General features: G+C 41.0%; 1 protein-coding gene across 3 annotated transcripts in view; it reads left to right on the top strand.

Annotated features, from left to right (window-relative positions):
- Nucleotides 1–22,106, top strand: part of KCNQ3 (potassium voltage-gated channel subfamily Q member 3) — a 208,996-nt gene that overhangs the window by 159,027 nt on the left and 27,863 nt on the right. For all 3 annotated transcript variants that reach the window (XM_061995812.1, XM_061995811.1, XM_061995813.1), the window contains exons 2-7: nt 11,993–12,083; nt 13,786–13,912; nt 16,148–16,320; nt 18,274–18,429; nt 19,480–19,590; nt 21,071–21,166. In XM_061995812.1, the coding sequence (XP_061851796.1) occupies nt 11,993–12,083; nt 13,786–13,912; nt 16,148–16,320; nt 18,274–18,429; nt 19,480–19,590; nt 21,071–21,166 (754 nt within the window). The remainder of the gene's footprint in view (nt 1–11,992; nt 12,084–13,785; nt 13,913–16,147; nt 16,321–18,273; nt 18,430–19,479; nt 19,591–21,070; nt 21,167–22,106) is intronic.

Genomic DNA, 22,106 nt, shown 5'->3' with positions numbered 1-22,106 from the left:
ATAAAATCCCACACCTGATATTCATCCCTCTGCTGCAGTCTGAATTTTACAGGAAAAGGATGAAGTTCTGTGTGTCTGATTTAAAACTTCCCAGTCATCACAGTATTTGTGACTGACAGAGGCACTGCAAGCTGTCAGCACAGCATCACTGTTGTTACTTTCTGCTCCAAGCCTTCTGCTTTTGTTCACCTATATGACATGAGATTGAACTCATGATTAAGAAATTAAGTTCAGGCATCCAAAGATCTGTGTCTATACGTGTGAGTTAAGTATCTACTATGACATGAATCTAGTCAGTACAGTCCTTGGAGCTCAGAGGGCAGTTCAATTCACCGAATGAGCTTTATCGGCTGGCTGGCTGGTCAGATCTGTCATGTTATAACTGAAAATGGATATATGTCTCCACTCTTACAGATTAATTATTACACTGAGGTTCCAACCACTCTTCATTAGTGCCACAACAGAAGAAGGTGGCAAAGATTGAATTAGGAATGGGAATTCTTGTTTCCAGGGGTGTCAAATAAAAACAGGAACGTTACGTCAAGGCTCTGTCTCACTGTGCCCAATACTACTCTGTTATAGAGGACCTTCCTTCAGTAAAACCAACTGCTTGGTTCAGGAGAGAACCAGACTCATGTTCTTTGAGGTTACAAACATGTGAGTCCTGACAGAGCTGCTTAACACAGACTTAACTGCTTTGCTAGATTGTATTCTGCATACAGAACTTCTCATTACTGCAAACTGAGTTTTATTTTTCTAAAGCTATTTATATATATGGAATTTTATGCTGTTTCAACTTAATCAACTAAATAGAACTCTTCAAAGAAAAACCACAAAGAAAAATTGACATTTTTTCCCAAAGGTTTGATAGATTTGTCTTTGTTTGAAACTGCAAGGTTAAACAGGGATAATGTCATCTGAGATATTAGCAAGTCAGTTGAGCAAAAGGCCATCATATATCGTGTTGAGAAGTATTGTTGCAGATGCTGGTGAAACACTTCAGAAATAAAATTGGGCAGGTCTGGAAAAGGCTGATAATCTCCTCCAAAGACTTAGACTTGAGGCTTCAAATGAAATATCACATGATCATTCTGAATGCTGATTAATTGCTTATGGTAATGCAAAGCAGCAGAAACACTTTAAAACAGCATTACATTTACATAGGTACAAGTACCACGTGCTATTGTTATTGTTTATGTGTGTAAATCAGAGTTTTGTGGATATAATGACCTCTAAAGAGTTTTTCCAAAGTTCACCTTCCAGAGGACATGATTCATTTGCCATGCTAACACAATTCATAATGAATGTGAACTGGAGGTGAAAAAGGTGCACATAGAACCGTTCTGTACTGGGTGCATCAGCTGTTTCCTATGTTGGCCTTAGCATCTGTGTTCACATCATGGAGCTGCAGCTCTCCCTGGCCTGCAGACCCTTTAATGCATTTTTGGTGGAGATGCAGGTCCTATTATAAAAGGATTTTCCACCTAGCAATTAATCATCCCACTCACATTTCTATCCAGACCACATATCTTATTGTATTAAACCATCAAGGTAGTAGATGACATTAGAGCATTGAAATCCACTTTTTGTCCCTCTTCTCTCTTCCCAAGAAATTGTTTAAAAAAATCACCTCAGTGTTCATATAGAACCACGAGAGAAGTCCTCAAATATATTTTGAAAGGCAGATGCTAAAGTTTGTAAGACCCTTGGCAGTGGTTTGATTGGTGTGCAGCTGAGTTACAAGGAGTAACTGTGAGCACTGTGAGAAAGGCCATGGCAGTGAGCATTTGGCCAGTTGGAGAAGGTGTGATTAGGAGACAATGCTGCTTAGATTCACATCCAAAAGGCATCTTCATTCATGTGACACTGCATTCAGCACCAGGACTCTGTAAATACTCTCAATTGGTATATTGGAGCCTTCTCCTCAAAAAGAGCAAGGCATTAGGGCTCAAGCTACATGCACCTGCTGCACTATGAGACACCATGGGGGATCTCCAGTATCTATATAGGGCTGGCAAACCTATGGGACATCTGCACCCCTGTGGAGAAGCATCCTGCAAGTGAAGTTGCACTAACATGTCCACTTTTACCTGATAAAAACCCATATCTTGGGTGGGATTCTGACTCAGATAAGACCTCTGCTATGATAAGCTTTAAAATGGTGATATCTGAGGTAACCTAGAGCTTCTGAGACAACCTTAGTTCTTTTGTAGAAAGAAATATTCAAGAATCTTCTGCCTTCAGCACTTAAAGGCCTTCCCCTGGCTAATACCATTTTATGGGTACTGGCAATGAGACAGATCTGTGAATCCTTGTTGCCTGACTGATTGTCAATAAAAAACTACAACCTCCTTATCTGTGGAGCACAAAGAAAAAATGTAAGGTAGAGGTTTATAATGTGAAGATTTATGATGTAAAGGTTTATAGAAGCAACATCAAGTCAAACTAGACTAAAAATCTGGTTTAATTTTCAGGGAAGCTTGATCTGTCTGTGTTTATCTGTGTATGCCAAGAAAAAGTATTCATCCACACCACCACTCTTCATTTAATCCACAGCTTCTGTAACATGAGTGTAGCCCTTGCATCTCTTGGTATAGATCCTTTCTCCCTTTCTCTCCCTATGAGAGCAGCTCATCTGCTTTGCATTCTGCACAGTAAGAAATCCTTTCCTGACTGATTGATGTAAGATTGTTTTATAGCACCACTGGATTTGTGAATGGTCATAGGCTACAGACCAGTTTGTTAAGGACAACTGATGTGCAGTATTGTCATATAGTGTGATGACATATGCAGTGATGACTTTTCACTCTTATGTAAAAAGTTTCAAAGTTAAAAAAGATCCTCTTGGGTTAAAAAAACCCAACAACTAGATAGTTCAAAGCAAAGATCTGAGATTTTTGTCTGATTTTCTCCCATGCAGACAGTGATTAAACCTTATGTGGAAAAGATCTCTCTCCCATTCTAGCTGTAATACCTCATGCTTTTAGCTGGAAAAGTCCTGAGTCGAGTGCTCTGTGTCACAGACAAAAGTGTGACTGCCTCAGGTGCAAAATGATAGAGCTTTCTGTGGAGTTAATGCCAAAAAAAAAAATCAGGAAAAGGCTTTTAAAGTGGTAAAATTTATCTTCTGTAATCCAGAGATCCCACTCAATCTGAGAGAACTAAGCCATATATCTGTCTCCACCAGAGCTGCATTATCAAGACACCCTTCATTGCCCATAATGGAAAACCCACTAAACTCTTACCCAGACCTGGAGTGTGCTGGCAACATTGTGGAGTGCAAGTCATGTGCAACTATGCACCTCTTCCTTCAACAGCTGTAAATCTTTAAGCATGCAAAAAAGGTCATTGGGAACAGTACCATGCAACTTTTCTTTTTAATGTCTCACTCCATGTGAAAACTGAGATTCCTGCATAAAGTGTTTGTGTTCACACCTAAAAGTGAGAGTGTGATGGAGTTTGAGATGACATAAGCAAAGAAGTCCAAACCAGAAATAGTTTTTCACTTGGTAATCCCAACTGTCTGAAAGTGCTAGATTAGGTTGGAAGTATTGGCACTGTTTAAAAAAAGTGTGTTCCTGTCCAATGTAGGATCAAAAATAGAATAAAAAACCCTAACCAAAACTGTCAAAACTCCCGAGGTGTTGAAATCTTGGGTAAAGAGTAAAGATTCTCTTTTCAACTCACTGCAAGAATCTGTCTGGCCACTCAATTGATGTTGTCATTGTCCTACCTAGAAACCTGGTATTAGGGGCTACAGAGGTTATTTCTGGACAGTGCTGTCTTCCTGACACTAGGAATTTGCTTTCAGCTATATCACCTTTGGAAGACCTAATATGTTGGATGTGAGTGCCTGTGAGAAAATGGAATTTGGTCAGGTGGAAAAAAGGATGGGTGGGTTGTTTGAATAGGGGTTTTTTGTTTTGTTCATTTTTTTCCCTGTCCTTTACAGTCTTTTGTTCTTCATTGATGTCAAAGGGAAAGGTACAAACTATCCCAACTGTCAAAAACTGTCAAAACTATCCCAACAGTCAAAAGGTATGACACTGGGTTCAAAAGTTTCTCCAATTTGCATTCTCTGGAGCTCCCTAAAAACTCATTCAGAGGACATATCTCATTCCTTCTTTCTAAAGAAATGGGAAGAGTTTGTGGGTAGATCAGTGCATGTCTGTGTGACAGATCCTAGTTCTTTGGTACTCTGAGATTTTGTCATGTTTGGAAGTGGACTCCTTGATCTTTCCTCTCTCTAGCCACAACTGTGTTAGTGGAATTTAGGAAGGTAGCTTTCTGGAAATTCCTGCTCAGGAAGTTTAAACATTGATATGGATGATTAATACTCTTACCTTAGGATCTTTATACACTCTAAATTCACTTTACTTCTGACTGCTGCATTACAGACCAACTTTCAAATGTCCTATACTTGTATTTCACCAAATTTAGCTGAAACCAATGTATGAGTCTCAAAATCTACCTTCAAATGTCTTTGCACAAATTTGTTAATATCCTTTGGACAGTGTCCTGTTTGAAGCATTTCTGAAACTCAATTGATTTGCAGTCATTGCATCTGGGGCTGCTGGGTAATGAGATTTGGCTCTGTGCTGTTCCTGCTTTGCTGTGCTGCATGGCTCACCATGTTTCATAGTCTATGTGTCTCAACTCCATCAGCAGAGTGCTGCCAGCCAGAGATAAGCCTATGGACAAGCATACTAGTCATGACAGATAAAAACTCCAAACAATAGTTCAGTCCAATGTCATTCACTGAATGTAAAAATAGAATTTAAAGCCACTAACAGAGCAAGTCAGAATATTTACTTACAACAGTCAGATGCTTTTCCATCCTCATTCAAGTGGCAGGAGGATAGGGAGCATCTAACTTCTAGGTAGCTAATGCTGTCATTACCTCTCCTTCACTTGTTCAATCTGTCTCGATTGTCCACATGATAAAATGTCTAAGTCTCTTCTTGTAACCTATGTATGCTAAGCTTTTTTGAGGATCTTTAAAACTTGTCTCAGAGACAGCATGGAAATGGGAGCTTAGTGAGTAACTCTTGTCTTCCAAGCTGAGAAAAATCAGGCACACAAGTGCAGTGCTCTAGGCTATTTTGAACTTGATGTCAGCAAACCTGGGAAACATATCAACCTATTCTTTTGAAATGTCTCTTAGAGCAGAAAATAGAGGGGTATGGTGTTCACGATGTCTGACGTTGCACACCCAAAATATTTTGTACCAGCACGCCAGACTCCCTAAGGAAGGGCACTGAAGCAATAGGTTTTTAGAAGTGGAGCTGAAGGGAAAGTAACAAGAGAAGGAGGCTCTTGAGTTGTCTGTGGAGGGCAGGAGAGAAGAACTATCTGATTTAAAAGCTGTTCTTTTTGCACCTTAAATGCCTTGATGTGAAACACAGCTTTCCTCTCCTATATCTTATGGTTTAAAAGCTTTTCAAACATAAGGAAACAGCAATAAAGCCCATTCAGAGGCATTTCTGCCAATGAGAACCCAAGATCATGAAAAACCTCTCGTGAGTAAGCATTTAGGCTTTTCTGGCTCAGCTTCCTACTGTGAGAGGGACGATGTCTCGCACTCCTGTCACCAATGGACTGATGTCATTCAGGGCTACCACTTCATCTCCTGCTGGATTAGCTAGTATACCAGTGACACTAGGGAGCTTTGGGGGATCTTTCCTTACTTCCTAGAGTTTCCTCCAGCATCGTGTGGAAGATCCTGCTCTGTCTCTACCACTGCAGCAGAGCAAGAGAGCAATTCAGCTTACGAATCATGACATCTTGTCCTTGTCCTTGCCCTATGACAGCATTGGGCAAAGGACTTCTGTGTGGAGCTGCGTGTGTATACATAGTGGAATCTGGAAACAGAGAAAGAGGAATCTTTGAACATCCCTACCTGCAGTACTTACTGCTTTTTCACTCTTCCAAGACCTCCATTGGGTTTCTCAGTGCCCTTCCCTGCAGCTCTCTGCACTTTTGTAGCCTTACAAAGTTTTCAGGTACTTTCCTGTCACTCTTATCTCAGTACGAATCCGTCCTATTGCTTGGATGAATCAAGATGCAAGAATATAAATATTAAACAGTGACTATTCCCAAGTCTGTAAAAATCAGGCATGCATTCTCTTCTCTCTGAAGAGCTATTCTCAAATATTTGGTAACGTCGGGTTTTTTTTAGTGTTAAAAATCCCAACTCAACTCTCTCATTAGCAACCATAAAACGATCGGTGCAAGATACTGCAGATGTTCTGTGAAAACTGAAGTTTGGATGCAGAGAAAAAGATGGTGGGTAGGAGTACAGAGCAACTGAAAGAACTGTTAGAAAAGATGAGGTTTTAATCCTTCTGGGTAAAAGCCAAGAGCTGAAGAAAATAAGGTCGTTCCAACATAAAATTTGGGAAAGTATGTAGGAATCGTGGTTATAAGGACCAGATTGCACTGGGAACCTTAACCAAAAAATTGAGCAAAGCACTGCCAGATTTTCCTAATATAATCTCAGAGAATTCCATTAGCATTTACCAGGTGGCAGAACATAATGGAACTAGAACATAAGTCTTAAATGAAAACAAGAAAGGACCAAATGGAGCCAAGCAGAAAAATCTCAGACTCATTTGAACATTTGGAGACAGGGGAAATTCCAATGGCTTGAAAGAAATGGTATTGAAGATGTGAGAGCAAACAGAAGTCTATGCACTGTCACACTAGAGGGGATTTCTTACTAGTAACTGCTTGGCTTTCCTGCTTTCCTGCCCAGATTATTATTTTGTAAGCATGTGTAGATGTGATACCTAAATTCACAGCAAGGGATTTCAGAGAAACTTGGTCATATAAGGAGTGGGCTGGTATGGCTGGCAGGCTAATTCTTTCAGTAGTGAATCTATATAAACTCTATTGAAAGGAAGCGTTTGTAACTATATCCAAAACAGGACTGAACATAACAAGTGGCATTCAGCTAATTTACACAGTAAATATCTCCATGAGAGGTAGTCACTAGAGTCTTTCCTTACAGTTAGTAGGTGCTTCTGACCAATTTCAGCTGCCTACTTATAAACAACATGAGTTTACCAAGGTGATTAAGGGATTGGAGCCTCTCCCTTATGAGGAAAGGCTGAGGGAGCTCTTCATCTTGGAGAAGAGGAGACTGAGGGATGACTCCATTAATGTTTACAAATATGTAAAGAATGGGTGTCAGGAGGATGGAGCCAGGCTGCTCTCAGTGACGTCCAGTGATAGAACAAGGGACAATGGGTACAAGCTGGAACACAAGAGGTTCCGAAGAAATACAAAGAAGAATTTCTTCCCTGTTCAGGTGAAGGAGCATTGGAACAGGCTGCCCAGATGGACTGTGGAGTCTCCTTCTCTGTGGACATTCAAAACCCACCTGGACGAGTTGCTATGTGACGTACTCTAGGTTGTCCTGCTCTGGCAGGATGGACTAGATGATATTTTGAGGTCCCTTCGAACCCTTAAGATTCTATGACTCTGTGAATTGTACACCAGAAGCATATGTTCTTCTCTATTAACTTTAAGACCACTTGAGACTTAAAATTTTATCACACAGGACAAAAATTTGTCAAAATAGTGCCAGATGCAAAAATGCTTTGGCCTGCCTGTGTTGTACCTAGTCCTCATGACAGCTTCAAAAAAAACCTGCTGTGCTTTAGAACTGATTATGCACAACTTACTGTGTGATTTGCTTCTAAAATTTTGAATCAAGAACTGGTGAATAGGATAATGATCTCTGTATGGAAAAAGTAGAATTTCTCAGTGAGATCTGCATTATATTGTCTTAAAATTAAAGCAGTTGTGGAAGAAAAACTCAAAAAGTGTGAAGTGTTAAAAAAATCCTCATATTTATCAAACAAAACAGGCTGTGATGTTCATCCAATAAAAATTCAATTCCAAGTCTAGCATAGTCATAAATAACTTCTTTCCTGGAAAGATTATGTATTGTTTTTTGAATACTGTCTTCATGCAAAAATGGTATGATTAGAAAATATGAGTGTTCAACATGTGATTTCCAATAACACAAACATTTCTCTACTAGAATAACCTGTTAGCTGTGACAGTGACAAAGGAACACTGCCATTTGGTGGTCTGGAACTTATACATACAACAAACTAATCAGGATTTTAGGCGTAATACTGCAAATGGGTACAAAGCAATGGGCTGTGTAAAATGATGTAAAACATTAGCAAGAATGATTCTAAAAACTGAAGAACCAAATTCAGAGCCTCATTTAGCATGTCTGTTTCACAGTCTTGAAGTCTGGACTGCCACCTGCTGGAACACTCTTCAGTAGGAAGCTTTGATGTAATAAACTCAATTTTCATTACTAAACCTCAACTTTTACCCTGTTTCTTTCTTCCTTCTAACCCTTGGCACTCAATGTCCCATGGTTAGTATTGTTACAGGTGTGAAGAAATTTGAGACTCTCTCCCTCTCTTCCACTTGATTCCCTAGGTCAGTGTTAGTCTCTCCTCTGCTCAGTCCATGAGATTTCAGACATTCCTTTCTCCGTGACTTGCCAGTTATGATTTTACAGGCCAGCTCAACCACTGCATCCACACTGCTACCTCTCAAGGATGAAATAAGGCAACATAAATTCAGCTGTTGTCCTGTTGCCATAGGGCAATATAGACTCAGTAACTGTCAAACAAGTTAAATATCTTTATATTTGCTAGGCCACAATATGGGCATATGTGGTACATATACCCAAAATATGGACTTATGCAGCAAGGTAAAGATGTCTCGTGTTACTGTCTTTGCTAAACAAGGGGAATTAAAGAAACAAATGTGACACCTGTGTAGCTTTTTCCATAGAACGAGGGCACAACAAGACTTGCAGGCATTGTAAACATCAAGATCTGAAACAAAAGAGTCTGCAGGGAAACCAGTGGGTTGCATAGCATCAATGGGATTAAAATTCATGAAGTGTGCTGAACGCAGTCATCATTTTAGATGCTAGGACAGGGTTGCTGAGATGTGATTCTTTTAACTGTCAGTGGGTGTTTATCTTTTGGAATCAGTGCAGTAGGAAGATAGCTGACCCTTCCAAGATGGATTGTGGTTACAGGTCCTAACACAGGCTTTTCACTCCTGCACATCTCTGCAGGAATGAATGGGAGCATGGCTCTGTGGGTTGTGTGGTTTGGGGGACTATGGCTCCAGCTTAGCAGCACCACTTCTGAGACACTCTTCTGGGCTGCAGCCAAGAGCTTCCTCCAGCTGGGGGTTCAGACCACATTCCCTGCTCAGAATTATTCGTGATGACTTCTTATCTCCAGTCTCACCATCTTACCCTATTTTTAGGGTTTTTTTTGTCCCTCATGATGTGTTGTTTCCATGAGTGGGCTCTCACATTGAGCACTGGGGCTTGCAGAGTGGGTGGTAACATAGAGTGATTGAGATAGAAGCAACTCTTGTCCCTTAATGACAACATTTGGGGGTTTTTAGCGACCAAGAGAAAAGCTTTTCACAACTGTGATGCTCCTTTTCTTGCATATCAAAACCGTGGGCGAGATCACCTGAACATCACCTGCACCGAGTTTGTTTCATGGGAAAACAGGAGCGAGAGCCGTATCTCCTGTCTCTATGGAGCAGCGCTGCCCTCTAGTGGTAAAACCGCAGACAGTTTTAGGCACAAGATTACCATTTCATCTTCTCTCGGACAAAAATCTGCATTTCATCTTTAGCTGACAGTGCCGTTCCGATGAATGATAGCATAAATTCACGCCTGATGATGTAATATCCTTGTACTGATTTCAGTGTGTTTCGCCTTTGATTAAATCATTTAAATGATACATATGAGCTGATGGATCACTGAGTTTTCACACAGCATAAAGAAATGACTGTAATGGAAACCATTAAGCAGCAGTAGCTCAAGGCTTTAAAGATAGAATTAGTGATGATATCACTGTAATGACTCTAAGGTGGCAGATCACAGGTGGTTTATAACTGATCCAAGGGATAACATTGTCTTGATTGTGTTTGTACCACTTTGCTTATAGAGGAGTGGGGTAGCTGGATCATGGCTTTGGGGAAGCCAGTGAGCCACTGATTTCATCATTGCAAGCTGGGGACAGCAAGGTATGGTGTGACAAAGCAAACCTGAGGGCATGGTAGGAACATTACAGAATTGCAAAGTTACCTGCCCAGTGTTTCAAACATCAGGGATGAGGTTGTCATAAGTAGATGGTAAGACACATTCTGGCCTCAAAGCCTGTTTCCTACCAACCATGAGGTTTTGTTTAGTGATGGGCTTGGCAATGTGAGGTGAGTGGTTGGACTTGATCTGAAAGGTCTTTTCCAACCATAACAATTCCATGATTCTATGATACCATAATGATTCTATGTAAGAGGGTGAAACTTGTCAAAGAAATCCAGAATTATTTAACATGACAAATATGATTCTCTTTTTTTTTTTTTTTCCTGTTCTAACCTTGCTCAAAATATCTGATCTGAATTTTTCCTGGCATAGGAAACTTCAGTCTGAATAGCTACTGTTAGGGAAGCCACAGCAAAGTAATCCTTCGGGGTTTGCTGTGAAGTGTTTTGCTGTTGCCTGTTCCTTGCTTGGAGGTTGCAAACTGATTCTGATAGGAAATTCCTTCCCAAGAGGCAGCAGGAGCTATGTGGAGCTCACCTCTCTCCTCTTACTCCAGCTGAAAAAATGTTGCAAATTCTCAGAAATTCTCAGAACACTCTCCCTTAGCCCTAGATTTCCCTATACATGAAACTCCAAGACAGGTTAGAGGACACGTGTTTGAGCTGACCTGTGGTCCTTGCTCCTTGCCTCCACACTGCAGGCTGTGGACTCTGCTCATTTCACCCAATGAAACAAAGTGGGAATTTTTTCAATAAGAAATGAAATAGCTCTTTAGGTATCAGAATTAAATTCAGAAGAGGTAGTACACACTAAACACATTTTGATTTTTAACAAGCTTTTATCCCCTGGTTGGTTTTGGTACCTAACGCTTGTCATTTCCTTGATGTACCCTAGCTATAAAAACAAGGAATCCAGAGCTTTTATGGAGATACCCTTCCAATTTAGTCACTAAGCTCTGAAATATTTCCATGGCCACCTGCCCCTTTGTTCTTGTGGATCAGGTTTTAGGAGCACATTAAATGCCCATGATTTAGGTACATGAAATACTAGAGTATGAGCTTCCCCCACTCTGCTTTACATTAATCACTTATGAGACTCTCCTGGTTTTTCTTACCTCTTTAGGTATAAAAGATTTGGAATAGCTTGAACCTGGGAATAGTTTTACAAAGCAGATCAATGTGACTAGATTGGATTGAAATGGATTTACCAGCAGTGTGAGTTAAATTTTCTGACAAGGCTCTGTGTTCTGGAGCCTCATAGACAGACAATAACACAGGGGTGGTGATTTATCACACGTTGCCTTTACTGGAAAGCAAAGCTTTCCCCTCTCTATTTCTTCTTTCTCACAACTTTTTATCTTTTCATCTGCATAGAAATGAGTGCAGAAAGGGAAAGGAAAAATAGATGCAGTGAAGTGTTCAAGGGAGGGTTTGTCCTGGTGCTGCATTGTATTGAAGTGTTTACTGTTTCTCAGGTCTCAGGACATGCCAAGCAGATTTATTCCCCTGTAAGTGCAGTGCCATTTTGTGAAGTGTGCAGTACATTAGCTTGGAGTAGACCTCCTGAGCATCACAGTCCTCTGCTGTGCAATTCAATGCTTGCCCAAAATACAATATCATCCATTTCTTTTCTTAAGAATGCAAATGAGTTAATTAATGGATGTCTTTCCTGGGACCATTCTGATTTAGGATCTTGACATGATTTCTTGACTGCCAGCCCCTCCTCATCCAGGTTGGTAATGCTTGATCTTCATGGGAGCCCACCCCACTGCTTACCAAGTAGACATGCCCTGGAGGTCTCCACTCAGTTTTTTTGTAGGCAACATCTCCAATGCAAATAGAGAGCAGAATATCAATGCTGTTATTTCCTTTTATTTCATTCCAGATTTCTAATTGTCTTGGGCTGTTTGATCTTAGCTGTCCTGACGACTTTCAAGGAGTATGAAACTGTTTCAGGAGACTGGCTTCTGTTGTTGGTAAGTAGATTGGCTGCTGCATCACCTGCTAATGTCCTTGAATTGAAATCAGCCTCATGAGCAGTGATGGAAACTTACTCTCAGCTCTGCATGCAATAAGATTTCTTCCATTGGTCCTGGAGCAGTGATTGTGTACTTACCTATTGCAGAGTTCTTGATCCACTGTCAATACCAACTGAGTAAAAGGGAAGTAATGAGAGGGGGAAAATACTAGCCTGAGATTTTAAGAGCTTGAGTGTCTCTTTGAGACTTTTAATTAATGACTTTTCAGCATTTACCTAACGATTTTCCCATCAAAGGATCAATAAATTTCCTATTGACTGTGCCAGTCCTGAACACATTTGAAAAGTCATTTTTAGGGGGATCTTTCAACAATTTTGGTTAATTCTACAGCATTCTACCAATCCTAGCATTTCTTTTGAGGAAGGTCATCAGAACTAGACTCATGCTCATGCTGAAATTGTTGCAAGTAGTGCTTGTGATGAACATCTATGAGAGAAAATGTATTTGCAACAAAGATATTCTTTTCTTTGTGCTTTCAGCATTCTTGCTTTAGAAATGCTGGAGTTCATGCTAAGACTGTATTTCTGTAGGCCTCCCATATGTCAGAAGCAGAAAAAACAGAGAAAAACCTCTCATCAAATATAAATATTATTAAGAATTTTATGAAAATGACCCTAACAATGAGTTTCCACTGCTCCCATAGCTGTCATGAAACAGAGAATGCAGCCTTCTACTTAACCTGGCCTTGTAAAAAAGCATCACTAGGGAACCTGCACAGCAAGAGTAGTTCCAGGATCTCAATTTCTATTTCACCCTGTACCCCCAGAGATATGTAGATCCAAGGAAGAACTAAATACCAGAAGGAATGAAAGGTGAATTCCCCTTGCATGTTCCTTCTCAAAAAGCACCTGTCTGAAAACACCCTCATCCCCCAGGGAACCTGAAACTCTCTTTTGTTCCCTGTTACCCTGCTTAGACCTATCTTTTCACATTTGAAAAAGCCTGAGGTTATTTTTCCTTCTCATGTGCTTGCTTTTATGTGGGTCTCAGCAGTTTTCAGAAGTGCCTAGCACTTGTGGGGATGAACATCAGGGAAAATCCCCCTTTCTTCGTTGCCCGCTATTCCATTTCTGCTCAGTCCATGAAAGAAACTCTCTCCTCCCCATTTCCCCCCATGCTTAGAAGAGTTCTTGAGCAAGGTGGAAAATCCCATTCTTCCATATGTTAAAAAATTAAGGGAATTATACATGCCTTAAATTTGATTTCTATTTGCCTTTATTATTGCCTTAAATTTATGACTATGTGACTGTACTGTATCCTGCCCCTGTACCTATAGATATGGTTGCATGAATGAGCTGCTGGTGAATAATCTTGGGTGTGGGCATACAGTGCACTGGGGATTTTGCAGTCATCACTCACACATCTCCTCATTTTATGTGAAAGAGGAGATCTTTATGTTAAGTAATTGCCCTTCTGCTACCCAGCAGGCTCACATCCTTTCTGCAGAGTACTTAGCAGACTGTAAAACTATGTCCCACTCTGCTTTACCTCTTTCATCAACCTGTATTCTCCTCTCTCTCTCTCACACACACATACCCCAACACTTGCACCTCGTCTGTTTCCTTCAGCTATATCCTTGTGCTCAGAATTACTGCAAAACTTGTTATGAGTGACAATGTAGTTTGTGTCTTTGATACAGGAAACTTTTGCCATTTTCATCTTTGGAGCAGAGTTTGCGTTAAGAATCTGGGCTGCTGGGTGTTGCTGTCGCTACAAAGGATGGAGGGGGAGACTCAAATTTGCCAGGAAGCCTTTGTGCATGCTGGGTAGGAACACACTCTCTACTACTGTTTTACCTGTCATGTCCTCTTAAGCCATTTGTGGGTGGGAGGAAGTGTCTAAGAACCAGTGAATGGCAGTGCAAAGAGCCCTGAAATCAGATCTACTTTTTGCACAAGAAGCTGTGTCCAGGTTGGAGTAGTTATTTGAAGTACTCAACAATAAGGATTCATTTGAGAGACACAAATGGATCTTTCTATCCTTTAAATACATTTTCCCTATCCTGAGTCTTGCTGCATTTCCCCTAAGCTCATCTCCACATATATTCTGTCTCCCTTGAGTTTCAAACCACTTCAGATCCCAACCCCATACTATCTTTCATATTCAAGTGTTGTGTTTCACCATTTGCAAACAAGTATCTTTGTGATTTCATCAGTTATTGGCTATTGGTTATTGTTGCCTATTGCTCATTATTCATGTATGAATCCCTTTCTATTATGCCCACAAATCGACCAGCCAACATTTAGGAGCTCACTCTCCCCTGAGCACCTGTCATGCACATACACATCTGTTCACTGCTTCCAGGACTTTCTCTTTGGTTTAAATACTCCTCAGGCCAAGCACCAGCTTTTTGTTCTTTCTTTGCACAGCCCAGAGCACTCTGGGGAGTCATGATGCTGCAGTTATGTGAATAACTGTTACTGTCTTCCTTCTCCCTCCTTTTCTTCATCTTGTGGGCTTAAATGGTAGACAAAATTGAAACAAATCTTTGTTCATCTGTGCTATCCTCAATTTATTCAATCACCTTTGGGTACTAGTGTGGTATAAATACTTCTGATACTTCTAGTAGTGATGTGAAGGTGGCAGAGCGTGGTGCGAGCAAATGGTGTCCACGCTGTCTCATGCCTTCTCGGTGAAAGTGGCCTTTTCTAAGAATGAATCTTCATTGATATCTGGGTAAAGAACAGAAAATCTCCCACTGGTTTATTCATATCATCTCTTGGTTGTCACTGACACAAGTTTGTTTTGAGAATGATTGAAAGTGAATGAATCTGAAACCCATGCGGTGCCACTCTTTTTGGCTGGAAACAGCAATTTTAAAAGACTGAGTGTCTGGAGAATGTTTGAAGCCTTTTGGTACCACTTTTTCTGGTGTATGTATATAGGATCATGATATGGTTTAACCCCAGTCTGCATCTAAGCCCCACACAGCCACTCTCTCACTCTCCTGTCAGTGGAGTAAGGGAGAGAATTGAAAGGGTAAAAGTGAGAAAACTTGTGGGTTGAGATAAAGACAATTTAACAGGTAAAGGAAAAAACACATGTGCAGGCAATGCAAACAAGCAATTCATTCAGCATTTCCCATGGGCCCACAGGTGTTCAGGAATCCCCAGGACAGCAGGACTCCATCACACTTAACTTACTTGAGAAGATAAAACTCCATGTCTCCTAACCTATCCCTCTTTCTTCCCCCAATTTATATGCTGACATGACTTCCTGTGGTCTGAGATATCTCTGGGGTCAATTGGCATCAGCTGTCCTGTCTGTGTCCCCTCCCAACTCCTTGTGCATCCTCAACCCTCTTGCTGGTGGGATACAGTGAGGAGCAGAAAAGGCCTTGACTGTGTGTCAGCACTGCTCAGCAGTAATGAAATATCTCTGTTTTGACAACACTGTTTCCAACACAAATTCAAAACATGGCCTCATATGAGCTACTGTGAAGAAAATTAACTCTCTCCCAGCCAAAACTAGCACAGATCAAAAAGCAGGGAGGAAACTAGAAAAAGAAAGAAATAAAAATAAACCAAGAAGAAGCAAAATGATTTGCATTTCAGACCTCTTCAGCAAATTAGCTCTGTGAGTGTTTACAAAAATAGTAGTACTGGCTTTGAGATTTTAATGGGAAAACTCAGCCAAAGCACCAGAATACTAGAAGCACTGAATTTCTGACCTGTTCACTATGGTGGTCCTGGGAGACAGATGAATTTAAGACTGCTTTTCTATCAGCGTTAGGACACTGTTTCTGTGCATCCCTGAGCTAGCTCAGGCAGTATCACCAGTCCAGTGCATCGATCTGTAAACAGATTACGAGGCTTTCTGGTGGCTTCTGTGTGAGATGCCAGCTGTGTGGCAGGTGTAGATATCTGTTTAATTGTCAAAAGAAGGCATTTTCAGGCAGCTTTAAAATTTACCTGGGGAAATCTGCAGCGCAACCAGATGGGATTAGGAAGCAGTTGATGGAGCCACTTTCATTGACAGGCTTTGCTGTTTTCACCTTGCAGATATCTTTGTGCTGATCGCCTCGGTGCCCGTGGTCGCTGTTGGGAACCAGGGCAATGTCCTGGCCACATCTCTCAGAAGCCTCCGCTTCCTTCAGATCCTACGGATGCTCCGAATGGACAGGAGGGGTGGCACGTGGAAACTTTTGGGATCAGCCATTTGTGCACATAGCAAAGTAAGCAAAGAGCTTGCAGGGCTCAGATAGGGTTTGGAAGGAAGAAATTGAAGGGAAAAACGAGGCAAGCACAGGTACAGCAATGACTTGGGGTTATGTCCAGTAGTTCAAGCAGTAGTTTTATCTCTTCAGCTTTATTCTCTCTTCCATTCTCTGAACCATTTCTGCCCCTTGTTTTATCCTGCTCTACTTAGTTTACCCTGCTGGGAATTGACAAGACAGAATGTTCATTCCCACACTCATTACAACAGGAATTTTGCCTTTACACTGAATGAGAGTAGGGACATCCCTTTAGGAGTGAAGTATGTTGAAATCTTTGTCAGAAATGCCTCTGTCCTAGCAACATGTTTGTAGTGGCTTCTCAGACTCGTGTGAACAACAGATGGAGCAGGACTCTGAAGGAATGAGGGAAGGCTGATTAGCAGAAATGTGGTTTTGGAGGAAGCTATGGCTATATTTTCTCTTTGGAAGCATGGGTCAGGCAATACAAAGATGCACATAGTATGAACTTAGACACAAAATTTCTAAAATCATCTTTGCTCAGTCTAACTTGATGCTATAGTCAGACACAGCCTGGCTCACACCAGACAGATACATCGTGTTCTTGTATTTTCACCAAACATTATTATAAGGTTTAAACTATCTACATAAAGATCCTTTAGGTGAGATTTCTCATTTGCACAGGATATAGAAAAAATGCATATATTCCATGCTACATGCTGCTTTTTCTTATCCATGAATGACATTCCTGACATTTTAGAGGGTTTTGAAAATTAAAATGCCAGCTGGCACAGCATAATTAGACCGTGCTTCTTTGTAGTGGCTGATAGGGATACCCACCATGCTTCATTTCATACCAACTTCTGTTTCTTCCCCATATAATCTTACTACAAGGCAGGTGGCACATAAACACTTATGTCAAAAATGTTTCTCAGGAAACTGGAATCACAGAAGATATGCCAAATATATCGTTTCCATAGTCTTCATTGTGAGGGATTTAAATCCCATGGTCCTTTTTTGATTCCCCACCACCACCTTTTGACCTCACCTTGCTAAGGGAGATATGAAGAGGTCATGAGAACTTTGCTTTACTGGAGATACTAAAGAAAAAATGTTGATAGCAAGGTGGTAACCTACAAATTTCCTTCTGTAGATGCACCCTAGAAATTGGCTGAGAGAGTTGACTTCTCTCAAGACTCAATTATGAAATTCCCAGCTACAGCATTTTTGGTTTTTTTTGGTTTTCAATTGCAGTTCTCAGAAAACAAAAATAAGTGATTGGGTTGGTTTTTTTAATCCACTTTTGAATAAAGTGTTTCTGTTTTTCTTCAGACATTACTGAGATTTTAGCTTGGCTGTATCTCTCTGTATCTTGGCTGTATCAGTGGAATTAGCCACACACTCCACTTTAGTCACTCTCTCTAAAACAAGGAAAAATAGCTTTTGTTTTCACACAAAAGGTTTTCAAGGTCTGTCCTTATTGCATCAATTCATGGTGAAAACATTATTCATGGTGGAAACTGCTTTGATATGCCTAAAGAGAAGGAACTGCATCCTGCCCTCTGGAGATAGAGAGAGGGCAGAGCTGTTGATTTGTTTGCCAAGACTGACCAAGCCTGGAGGAATAGGAATAATCAAGGTCAGGGACAGAACACTGCAGCACCATGTGTCACGAGTGCCTCTAAACTCTCAACCCAGCTTGATGCAGGACTACAACTGCAGATTGCTCCAAGCTGTTCCCAAGGAAGATGCCATGTAAGGGCTAATACTTGTCAATCTGTGTTATTTCCTAGTAAGTGCTGAGGTGGGCTGCTCATGGACTGTGTCCAAGCCAGCAGTGACAGCTCCGCTGTTATCCTCAGGGCTTCTCTCTTCTTCTGACATTTTTATTGAGCCACTCTGGGTATTAAGATTGTTTTCAGCCCCTCCATTGTCCATCTGTTTCTTTTGCAGGAACTCATCACTGCTTGGTACATTGGGTTCTTGACACTCATCCTATCCTCGTTTCTTGTTTATCTGGTTGAAAAAGATGTTCCTGAAAAGGATGCTAATGGGGTGGAGATGAAGGAAGAGTTTGAAACATATGCAGATGCACTATGGTGGGGGCTGGTAAGTGACTCCAAAAATACTTTATCCCTTTCTTAATAGCTTTATATCCAAAAAGAGATAAAGTACTGATATTAAGGATTACATCACAATCATGAAGTAAGGATAAAGATAAAAGTTAGGATGTTAAGTGTAAGTGCCACTAAATTTGTGTGAGGACAATGTTCACTGTTACAACATTACCAAACTAGGGATGTCCCTACAACCAATTAACAGAGCTTGTATCCCTGTTGATTTTCAGTCAGACAAAGGCTCTTAGGTGCTTAAATCCCTTTCAGATATCAGTCTGTGATCTTGGCTTCTGGGGAACCTCTCTTTTAGAGGAGTGTCTCTGGGTGTAACTGCACTGGTAGAGCCTATGCTTGTGGGAGACCTGTCTCTCATGACAGCAGTATCCTGGCTGTGATAGCTACATCCTTTGGAAAATGGCAAAATCAGAGATGGACAAGCTGTTAACTCTCTTGAGGGATAAGAGGCCTTGCAGACAGATCTAGATAGATTGGAGCACTGGGCAATGGTCAATGGGATGAAATGTAACAAATCCAAAACATCTCCAGAAGGGATAACTCAACATTTCCATCTCAAATGCATCCCCAGAGAATAACTCAGGGAATGCCATTGGTGGTAGGATACTGAGCAAGGGAGACCTCTGATACATCTGTTGCTGTCTCTTCAGATGAAGAGAGAAGTATTGGTTTGCAACACTGCTCATTTGATCACAAAATATTCTTGCCACTGACAGTGCTTTGCTATTAATAGTTAGGGGAGTGTGTGATGTTGGGACTAAAATTCTGCAGCGTATATTTTATTTTCTGCAGTTCACTCATAAATGACAAGATTCCTCCTTACCATTGTAAATCAAAAGGTCCCACCCTGAACACCTGAGTATTTCATATCCTGGACATTTGAGACTCACTAGTGAGTAAAAATAACTGGAAATTTGTAATTGTGCAGGAAAGGAGTAAGTGAGTTATACAGGTTTCATGGTGACATTTAATGCTGAGATGTTGGCTTTGTTTTTCTTATGGAGGCCCTGGTCATTCTGCCCCACAGATCACCCTCGCTACGATTGGGTATGGTGACAAGACCCCCAAAACATGGGAGGGACGGCTGATTGCAGCTACATTCTCTCTCATTGGAGTGTCTTTCTTTGCTCTTCCTGCAGTAAGTACCTCCTCCCTCCTCCAACCCAGCACTGTGCACATTCAAAAAGAAGGTAAAGTGATTGAAACTGCCAGTGGAATCAAAATGCCTTTTAACAAAGTGATTCAGACACTTGAACTGGTCGATAGAAGTAAATCATAGATTCATAGAATGGTTTGGATTGGAAAGGACCCTAAAGATCATGTAGTTCCAAACCTACTGCCATGAGTAGGAACACCTTGTCCTGGACTGGGTTGCTCAAAGCCCCATCTCACCTGGAACCTAGCCTCTTTCTTCCCAACTTTGGATAGAAATTATTGGAAAGAATATGTCACCTGAATACTTGACCCATGTGTGAGTGTTTTCTGAGACAGTGCTCACTGTCACAGGACAAAATTAATCCAGAAAATGAACAGTCTGGGAAACCACAGGGCACTGGGGTAATTTACTGGTATTGACATAGTTACAGAAGATAAATTATTAAAATATATATAGGCTACTGTTTTACTAATTAAAGTTGGGCCTGTCTTAGCTATCTACATTGGAGAGATCATCACAGCCCAGTAGTCCTCCTTTATATCCAGTGTATATCTGCAGAAAGTTTCATCTCACCCATTTCCTTTCCTTCCTAGAGGAGATCTCTGACACCACCACAGAAGTCATCCACTAAGACCAAAGGGAATAGATGGCAGGTGACAGTACAAGTGATTTTGATCCAGCCTAGTGAATCCTAGTCTGGCTGCTTAAGAAATTATCTCTGAGTTGCTCTAGAAATTATATTTGTTCTCTTGTGTTACATTGGCCAAATTGTTGCCTTGTCTGTAAAATCCCCAAGTAAGAATGAGACAAGATCTAAGATGGGCCGAATGGCAACGGAAACCATCCTAACTTCAGATTTTAGGATGTTTTTTCCCCTTAAAAAATAATTTCACTGAGGATGGGAAGTCCCACACACCAAATACAGAATGTGACTGTCATAGATCTTTTATCATTTAAGCACAATTTCACTCCACTCTGGGTGGAAAATGATGTACCACCTGGACACCTCCAGCTTGGAAAGGCAATAGCTGTTCAAGAAACATATTGAGGGCTTTAAAATTATCTGATGTGGTCTGTTCAGGTGAGGGAGCCCTGGCACAGGCTGCCCAGGGAGAGTGTGGAGTCTCCTTCTCTGGAGGTCTTCAAGATCCACCTGGACACGTTCCTGTGTGATCCGATCTAGGTGGACCTGCTTCTGCAGGGGGGTTGGATTGGATGATGTCTAAAGGTCCCTTCCAACCCCTACCATTCTATGATTCTATGATCCTGTGGCCCTTGAAAGGATCATGATAAACTCGTGTCTCATCAGCAGAGCAATGGGAAAAGCATTTTTTACTGCTCAAAAGTCCTATGTAGCTATATCCATCTCCACCTACAGACCTAATTCCTCTCATTATCAATCCTCTTTTTCTTTTTTCTGAATAAGAAATTCCTAAAGTCTTGCATCTCTCTATGCTTTCAGGGCATTTTGGGCTCAGGGCTGGCACTGAAGGTCCAGGAACAACATCGTCAAAAACATTTTGAGAAAAGAAGAAAGCCAGCAGCCGAACTCATTCAGGTTTGCAACCACTTACCCTCTCCTTGAAAAAGTGTTGTGTGTGGAAACTGCTGCATCATGTTCACAAGAGCCACCACTTGCCCCCTGCCCAAATTGCCATTTCCATTTGCAGGAGGTGAGAAGCTGTGTTTGTAAAGGAGATATTTAACGTTGCACTGGATAACTCAGTGGTCCTTGAAGGATTTTTAGGAATCTCAGTTCCCAGAATATCTTTCAGAAGAACAGTCTCTAGAAGAAAGAGTCTCATCTGCTTGCTTCTGGAAGCTAACCAACTTCTGCATCAGTGCCGCAAAATCACAGAAAACAAGCTGTTGAAAACATATTCTTTCCAAAATGCAGGTTTTGTCAGTTCCCTTGGGAGAGTGCTTTTATATGCAAACAAAGTGATGTTATTATTGATGTGAAAACAGCAATAGAAGTAAAACAATAGTGACAGTTTCAATCAAAGCAAATGATGTAAATGCTATGTGTGTTTTGTGAAAACTGAAACACACCCTGGATTTTCTGTTATGTCACTAACTCTCAAAGGGTTCAATAGGAAGAGACTCCTTAGCTCTCATGAACTTCAGCTATGTCCTCTGTTAGAAATCCATAAAATTAAACTTAAAGTTAGTAGTCTAGGGGCTGACAAATTTGACAGGAGTTACTCTCAGTAGGTTTGGAGCACACCCTGATGGCAGTGAAGTAAATGACAGCATTTCCACAGAGGGACAGAGAAAATTTTTGTGATGTCAAATGGAAGTGTTGGTGCTCAGGATGAAGTGGTCCTTAGAAGAAGCAGGCTGAGTGCCATATTATGCCATTCTCATTAAAAGCACTCCTTAGCAAACAGAAGTGGTCACAGGAATGAGTGGTGGATTGAATTCACCTGTTAAATTAAAGCATCTCCACTTAACAGGTGGCTAATTTAACTATAGTACTTTTTAGGTATGTGCTTGGA

The sequence above is a fragment of the Colius striatus genome, chromosome 4 (assembly GCF_028858725.1).
Source record: "Colius striatus isolate bColStr4 chromosome 4, bColStr4.1.hap1, whole genome shotgun sequence".
Lineage (NCBI taxonomy): Eukaryota > Metazoa > Chordata > Aves > Coliiformes > Coliidae > Colius > Colius striatus.
Note: the sequence above shows the minus strand (reverse complement) of the source record. Positions and strands in the feature narration are given on the sequence as shown.